The sequence below is a fragment of the Scophthalmus maximus genome, chromosome 22, assembly GCF_022379125.1.
Source record: "Scophthalmus maximus strain ysfricsl-2021 chromosome 22, ASM2237912v1, whole genome shotgun sequence".
Classification (NCBI taxonomy): domain Eukaryota; kingdom Metazoa; phylum Chordata; class Actinopteri; order Pleuronectiformes; family Scophthalmidae; genus Scophthalmus; species Scophthalmus maximus.
The window spans coordinates 2,882,765-2,891,144 of record NC_061536.1 but is presented as its reverse complement, the minus strand read 5'-3'; the positions used below and the strand labels follow the sequence as shown (position 1 = coordinate 2,891,144).

Sequence of the window (8,380 nt, the reverse complement as noted above, 5' to 3'; positions counted from 1 at the left end):
AGAGCAGATTTCTGTGATCAGAGATTTTTCCGTCATCAAGCATCTGTTCAAAATTATCCTAATACGAGATATGAAGTGACTAGGGAACAACTTTTTCACTAAGATATCACCATGAAACCTCCCCTGTTGATTACTGAGAGTAAGACAATTTATCTTAGTATGATTAGTTTTCACAAATATTGAATTTAAAAAGGGAAGTCAGGCATTTTCTAACAAAACACTGTACTAATTTGGATACATACTATAATTTCCAAGTTCATTTCTAATTTAGTATATTACTACACACTGGTGTCCTTCCACGGCTGACAGGTGTAGTGATATGAAACCAGACTTCATTATCACAACAAGACTCACAGCAAGAACTCAACCAACGGGCATTCACTTGATAAAATTTACTGTCTTCTTTAATTCATATGTACATGTCCCACCCCCCACCCCTACCCGACACCCAGTAAAGAAAATTCTTTACTTAAATCAATACTTTTAATATATTTAATCAGTTGTACAGCTTCTTTACAGGACTGCTGTTATCATGAAATTCACATCTAGGGCAGCAACATCATTTTCTTTGCTAGAAGAACCAAAAACGAGCATAGATGGGGTGAACAAGAGGATTTAGCGCAGAGGGGAATACAGCTCATGGGGGCATGTATAGAAGCAGCGCAATTGGGATAAACTATGTACAATACAAACCATTCATACAAATTAGGCTCTAGGATATAGAATTCAATACATTACAGTTGATATATTAAGTGACAATGAGCAAGCCCCATCTCCCCGAACAAGTCACTGATCAATCGGTCAGGTGATCGGACATTCAATCAGCCGAGAGTGAAGCAATCACCCAAAGAAATCGACGTCTGCCTGCACTGGAAGGAACACAGCAGACGATTGACAGTGTTACAGTGTCTGAGCATGTTACCAACAGTTTCCCTCCTGAATGAGAATCACCTGAGGGAGACGCGTGCTGAGTCCAAGCTCACCCATAGATAGATAAGACCACCTCACATTTCTAAAAGCATCAAACTCACATTAATGTCTTCACTCCCCCTTTTCAGACGCCTCGCGGGCATCCAACTAGCATTTTTTTTTTTTATTATTATTTTTAAGTGAGGAGTTAATTTTCGTTTTCTAGTTATGCAGGATGAACTGCGGAGCGTAAATAGCACAGCAGAGGCAAACAATCGATATGATGGTGTCCAGAGAATTTAAGTATTATATATGAAAAATGCTTCGAGAGGAAAACAAAGTTGGTAACATTTAGTTTGACAGGGAGTGTGAACTAAAGCAAACAACAATAGGTAGAACCCAAAAGAAGAAAAAAAACCACCAAAGGACCAATGAGTTCCAACAAACCCTACACATAGTTTAACAGGGATTAAACATAATTCAGGAAAAAAAACCTTCTAATTAAGAATAACTATAGTAATCAGAGTTTCTTCATGTCATTGTATGCACATTACAGTCTTATGTTCCAACTTCTTTCAACAACAGTTAACAGATAAAAGTAATTGCTATCTCAAAAACGCCGGAATGCTAAAGTGGGAAATCGTTTGTGATGATTGACACTCTGGTGTGGACACGTATCAGGACAGAAAGGCTAATGTACATATTTCTCTGGAATAGGTAGACGCCCCATTCTGTGCTCCGCTCGTCCATGTTGTGACTGGGCGTATGGGACTGTCAGCCAGAGGGGAAGTAGGGTGTGTCACTGTGGTAGTTGTAGTCCGGGCACACTTTCTGCACCAGTTTGTAGTCGGTGCTGTAGAAGGAAATGAAGATGCAGATGACTTTGAAAGGTTTGGAGCAGAGCCAGGAAACGTGGCTCTGGGTCTGCTCCTGGTAGCAGGTCTTGGATGGGTCGAAGTTGCAGAGCGTGTTCTTGGCACCTTTCTCCACCTTCTCGTATTCAATACGACAGTTGAAGGACTTTGAATCCTTGGCGTCGATGACGGACTGCTGTGACGCCACATCGAACTCCACTATTTTCGTGGGAGGGACCAAGCTGACGGACACGTTGCCCTGACCTGTGGAGTTGTGGCGGAAGTAAACACTGAAGGTGCCATTGCCATGATCCACAATCTTACCAGTGATCAGCAGGTTGAGTTTGACCGTCTTGATGTTGGAGTGGAAGTCCCCCCAGCCAAACATCTTCTTGAATTTTCCCGTCTTTACCATGGGCCGCCGTTTAGCCCGCGGCCGCGAATCCTGCAGGTCTGTGGAGTTCCTCAGCCAGTCCCACAGGTCCTGCTCCGAGTAGGGCTCTGGAGTGTCATAGTGAAGGTCCAAAGCTGTGCTGTTTTCTTTGCCATGCAGAGTCTGTGTCAGCAGCCTGCTGATTGACATATCCTTACTGCTCTCTGTCCATATATGCTTTAGCGTTGATTTGGGGCTACCTGACTTGACATGGGCACTTGTAACCTGGGAAAGGGAGAAAAAAAAAAAACTTATATCAGCTGATATTTAATATATGTATTTTGGTGACACCACCTACAGAGTCAGCAGCTAGTACCTCACTTTCAGTCGGAACAGAAATCCAAACGTGTTTACTGACAATGGGAAAGGACTCATTTAACTTTTAACTGAAATCTGCATAGACACAATTTTTTGGTATGAAAACTTGTATGTTTCCAAGAGGTTTTGCTGGTAAAATCTGTGTTATTTAGAATTATTCATGGGCGATCTTCAGATAATTCATTCCAAGGATGTGTTTCGTCAGCGGGACATGCAAACATATGAAATTTGTTCACATGCAAGCATACAATTCATCATATACAATATAGAGAATTGTTAAAATCAGTTAAGTCACTATTATTTTTCATGTCATGCTCTTTACAGGCACATTAATACTTTTCTCAGCAAGTTCCTGTGACCAACTGTGCGTCAGTGCATAACAGCTCATTACTGATATCAAGTAAGTCTATGCTACACACACTATGTGAGGCGCAGAATTTAAAGACATGCTAGTTGTCTGTGTTGACAGTGCCAGTTAGTTCTACATTAGATTAGCCCTTGTATATAACAATTAAGAATCCTGTGGAATTTAAAGGCATTACTAGCTGTAAAGAAGGTCTGTTTAGGGCCCTTGAAGCACTTTGGTCAGCTCTGCCAATACAAGAACATACTTCTGGACTCGTTGAAGTGATTTGCCATGAGATATTACTTATCTTAACCATCTGTATCATTCAGGAAATATTGACTTTCACTTTCAAGGATGCCATTTCCTACAAAATTGACCAATCAAACATATTCCATTGGGTGTGCAAAATAATCAATCTTTGCTGAAAGCTTCAATTTCAAATCATGATAGCAGACAGTTTCAAATTGAGAATTATAGTGCAACAAGCTGGGCGAGAAAGAGAATACAGCAATCAAAGTAAAACATATTGCTCCCATCTCCTCCCTCTGTCTAAGAGAGGGAGTATCTACTGGCTCTCACAGATAAAGGCAGTGGATGTTCAGCGGGTAAAGACCAGACTATTAACTAAAGAGTGCCCCTTGAATTGATGATTGATGAACCCATGGGTTTTCACTATTTAGCGCCAATGAGTGGAATTAGGTTCATGCAGGCCCCACTGGAGTTATGTGACATTGATTGCCTGATTTTTACTGTAAGACGTGACAGCAGCTTCGTCTTGCTGAGGTTTTTGCATTTTGCTGGTTGCCCCCAGGATCGATACTTGGAAAATAAGGTTTCGCTACCAATCAGCTGGCCCTCTGAATTGAATTGCCTCACAGCGTGTCTCTAAGGACCACGGGGACACACAGTCTCCTTTACACATACTGTTACAAGGAGAATAGACCTATCTCCTACAAATTACGCTACTGTACAACTTAACTGCAAAAGCAAATACGTTTTCTAGGGAATGTCATTACAGCCTGGATAATCATTGAAAAGGGTTAATCTCTTTTTTTTTTAATGAATGAAGTGCAGCATTAATGAACAGCAGGAGCCAGGGTGGAAAGTTTCAAAGCTAAAAAGATATGGAACCGAGCTGTCCGAGTGTGTCCCACCTCCCAATAGGTCAGAACAACAACTGTAACCATAACGGTGGCTGACGGCCGAAGTATGGCGACAGCTTCATCCTCAAAATGCTTTAAAGACAAAAATGAGGCTAGATTTCCCTAATGTGAAGTAGACAAAGATGTCATAATTAATGTTGAAATTATCAATCAAAATTTTAGAGTGATTACAGCTAATATTTTTCCACCAACAGAACCACACTGATGCCAGGTTCAGAAATGAACTGTAATCATTAGCCACCACGCTTTGTTTTTCACAATTACAAGCCAACGTATAACTGAAAATCCAGACCTGATTGTACACTAAGCACAGACTGCCGGGTTACTAAACCAGTCACCCTCTGGGGAATAGACATGAAGGAAATCAAAAGCCAGGAAACAAACAGAAGCCGAGTGAAGTTAACAGCCCACTCAGTGGAGCCGAGGATCTCAGGGGATCTATCTTTAGCCTGAAAGGTTTAAAACTCAGACAGCACTCGGCTGCATGAGGCAGACACACTCAGCAATCATCTCCTGTGATGCTGAGTCAACAGGTCAGGTGCCCTTCTCATGCTGAACAGTATCACAGTGCGGTGGAGGGTGAGCATCCGTGATAATGCGACTGCTTGTGAAGATGATCCGGAAAAGTCCCCTTTTGTCTTCATGGTGTATTCAATGTAATTTATTGAAAAATGACCATGAAAAAACAAACAAAAACACAAGACAGGGTGCTTTTTCCCCTGTTTTTAATCTCTTAGAAATGATGTTTGTGCAGTCAGCTGTGGTGAGAAGTGAGAATGTATTGAATTTAATATTAAATAAAAGTATCAATGCCACATTATACAGATAAAACGTTCAATGTAAATGCTTTATATTATATATAACAGCTATTATTGCCAATGCACTTGAGGTGGGGCTATTTAAGTCCTGGTGGACATTATACTTTACTGCATAGGAATGCATCTTATTAAATATATACAATATACACTCTTAAACGAATCGGCGCAGTAACTAGGCAAAGTAACTATTCTAAATATAAAAACTAAGTACCAGCAGGGCCATATTAACTCACTCAGGGCCCAGGGGGGAAATGAACTTGATTGGGTAAAAATGCAGCACCCACCACAGCGCTCGTACCATTTGACTTTTTTAATTGGGCTTTAGCGATGCATGCTACTAGACAAATTTGCAATTAATCTGATTGCCAAAAAATAATTGCCTCGGAGAGACGCGAGGGCTTTACAGGCCGCTGGGAGTCCCTATTCCCTGAGCAGTTGTTGGCTTCCTTTAACATTTGCTTTAACACAGCTGCTTCTCAAAGACAAGCAAACAAGTACATTTGTTGTGGCGCCTTTAAACAACAGATTAATACTCTGTACTTTAAAGCAGTAGCAGGACAATGTGAATTGCTGTTGAGTTTAACCGCATCCCCTCGGTCTGACATTGTGTTTGCAGATTTCTGTGTGAGAGGGTTACTTTGTTCTGCGTTGCCCTGACCAACCAGAATTTGTGGACGCATTCCTCCAGCCAATGTCCTGTTCAGAAGCTGCATTAGCAGCTGCTCAGATTTAATTGGATGGTTTCCACAAAGATCTGAGAAACATTTAATTTTAAGTTATTGTACACGTAGGTCAACTTTACACGACTGCACTGCTGCGTCAATCTAATCCACACTCGTCATCTTTTATTTGCCCATTTTCCTGTCAGTATGTGGGAGGATGATGAGCCCTCTCTTAATCCCATCCACAGTTTTCTGATTGGTCAATCAGTTTCTCCAGCATGTTCTGGGCTAAGGGCCAGCAGGTCTGCTTGATCCTGGAGCTGCCAGCTGTAGTACGCTCACCGGAGGGAGCAGTGCATCTGGTAAACATGGCCGACACTGCGGCCAGCACAGGCCTCGCGGATTCCTGACCAGTGGCCAGACAGCCATTTGGTTGCCCCCAGGCAAGGAAGACTGATGGGCAAAAGTGAGCAGCACAGTCTCTGTCTGTACTCCTCATTCAGATACTCAGAACTTCTATAATAAAGTTTTTGCCTCATTCTTTGACTATAGTTTCAAAGTTATAAATGCTGCTAACTGAGATAAAGGCTGTGAATTAAGCTACGATTGTCCTTGTCCTTCTCAGCACAAACGTGTCTATTTTTCAATGACTGTATGTTAAGACAATCTAGACTACATATAAAGATGGACGACATTTATACACAAATTAAGTCAAAACATCTGTAAGCACTGTAAAATTTTCTTTGGCACAGCATCATGTCAGTGTGTATCATGAGACTTTGCGCAACAGAATGTATTACGTGTGTGTGTGGGAGCGATGCAGCGCTAATGTGAGTATTCACGCCGGTAATTGCCAGCATTCATAAACATCCATGTTAATCTTGCTGATATAAACATGTTAATCACTATGAGCGATTTATTAAAAGCTTGTCGCCAGTTCATAAAAGCGTTTGCATAATGTTGGTATACTCAACAACTGGCGTTTGGCTGTTTTGAGACAAATCTATGACAGTTGCATTATCAGGACAATAATGATTTAACACATGTACAGCGGGACGCGTCTGTGGTGGGCCTGCATTTAAGCCTCTCATTCTGCCTCACATGTTAAACCGCAAGTTCGCAAGAACTTCAAGATTTCCTACTGTCTACCTGGGGGAAAAAAATATAATAAAAATAGGAAGAGAGCCTTTAAATCAGAGTTCACAGCATGACATCACTTCAGCTTTGCTGCTCCCACAGTCAATTTAATATTCAGCACAGGGGTGGACTGGTAATCTGGACGCACTGGCTGGTGGAATTATGACATTTTGCCGCACCCCTCTGGATCGCAATGTGTGGTAAATGTGAATGCGGTTGTGCAGTGAGAAGATGGTGTTATGCTGCTATTTATGGAGTTAGCAGTAGAGAAGCCAGGTTAAATTGATAATCCTTTGACTTGACTACAGTTCCTTCATGTTTTAATGGTGATTAGTGAAATATCAGCTTTGTGTTTCTGACTCTTTTGAACAAGGTTCTCGGGAATTCTGGAGAAAAAAAATAAAGAGTTAGTACAAGCATGCGCAGGAGAGGACTGGACACTCAACCTACATAAAAATGGAGATTTGTGGTTATTAAACACACTGCCATGAAAGACGGAGGACAGACAGACAGAGGACTCTCTCCTGCCTCTCTCTCTGCTAAAAGTCATGTTTGTTAATAGAACAGTATTAAGTTTTATATGAAAAAAGGAAATTAGCATTGTTTGTGTCAACGTGACTGTATTGTTATCAGATGTATTGTCTCTAAGTTTTTAGTTGTGTGCCTGAACTGTAATATCAGTGGCTGAGAAGAGGACAGTTACTTGGCTGTGCTGTAGGTGAGCAATTAGCTCTAATAGTTAACTTTACTGTCGACGTCATTGTGAACATAAACTTTTTGTGATCTGTGTGAGGTGTGTATATATTTTTAGGGAGGAGACATTTTTTTACCCTATTTATGAACTGGATAGATGGGTGACTTTAGATAAGACATGTGTACCCATGTACTTATATGATATGTGTTTGATTTTAAGTACAACATAAATCTGTTGTCTAAATGCAATCCTGTGAAAAAGCATGGACAAGAGCGTTCCCCGAGTTGTGAATGTGGATCATATAGTACTTCCTAATTTAACAGATTACTGCCATCGACCTCTGCCAAACTCCTTTCACTCACTACAAAACAAGCAAGATATCATTTCTGCCAGCAGTTACTGTCTAAACAAGGATATGAACAATCAATAGTTCCTGAATGAGAATTCAACTCTGCCCTCACTTTGAAGATTGCGCCACGAAGTAATGTTGACACTTGTTTTAAAGACCAGCGGCTCCACAGTCTAAGAAAAAAAATAACAAGATGGCTTGAGCTGCAATACTGACGTTGAGGTGCTTTTATTAACAAAACACTTTGAGGAAACTAAATTTGGGACGTCCACGGCAAAAAAGGAAAACCAACAATATATATATATCTACACACAAAATGGTTAATCTAGTCATCAGTCTGGTTTACAGCCACCCCCAGACTCTCACATACCACGGTGGTCAGAGCCTTATAACTGTTAAGCCCCTCCCCCTAGACCTACCAAGTGCTAATCATATCAATTATCTATCATTTAACACTATCGACAATTTAACCGTCAGTTCCCACATCAAATAAACATATTCATTATGGAAATCACCACTTCTCAGTCAAAAACACCGTAAATAAACCCCAAACATTAACATAATTACATCAGTTAGGTCATACAACCCATGACCAGGTTGGACATGGTATGTTCCATAAAGGAATGCCAGTGATTACACACAGGTGTGCTGATGGCACACCTGTGTGTAATCACTGGCATTCCTTTATTGTGATGCG

The 8,380-nt window shown here is 41.0% G+C and overlaps 1 protein-coding gene across 1 annotated transcript in view; it reads right to left on the bottom strand.

Moving 5' to 3' along the window:
- Positions 1–469: 469 nt before the first annotated feature.
- Positions 470–8,380, bottom strand: part of nxph1 (neurexophilin 1) — a 38,227-nt gene continuing 30,316 nt past the window's right edge. Inside the window, exon 2 of the mRNA XM_035621439.2 lies at positions 470–2,421. Coding sequence (XP_035477332.1) covers positions 1,684–2,421 — 738 coding nt within the window. The 3' untranslated portion in view covers positions 470–1,683. The remainder of the gene's footprint in view (positions 2,422–8,380) is intronic.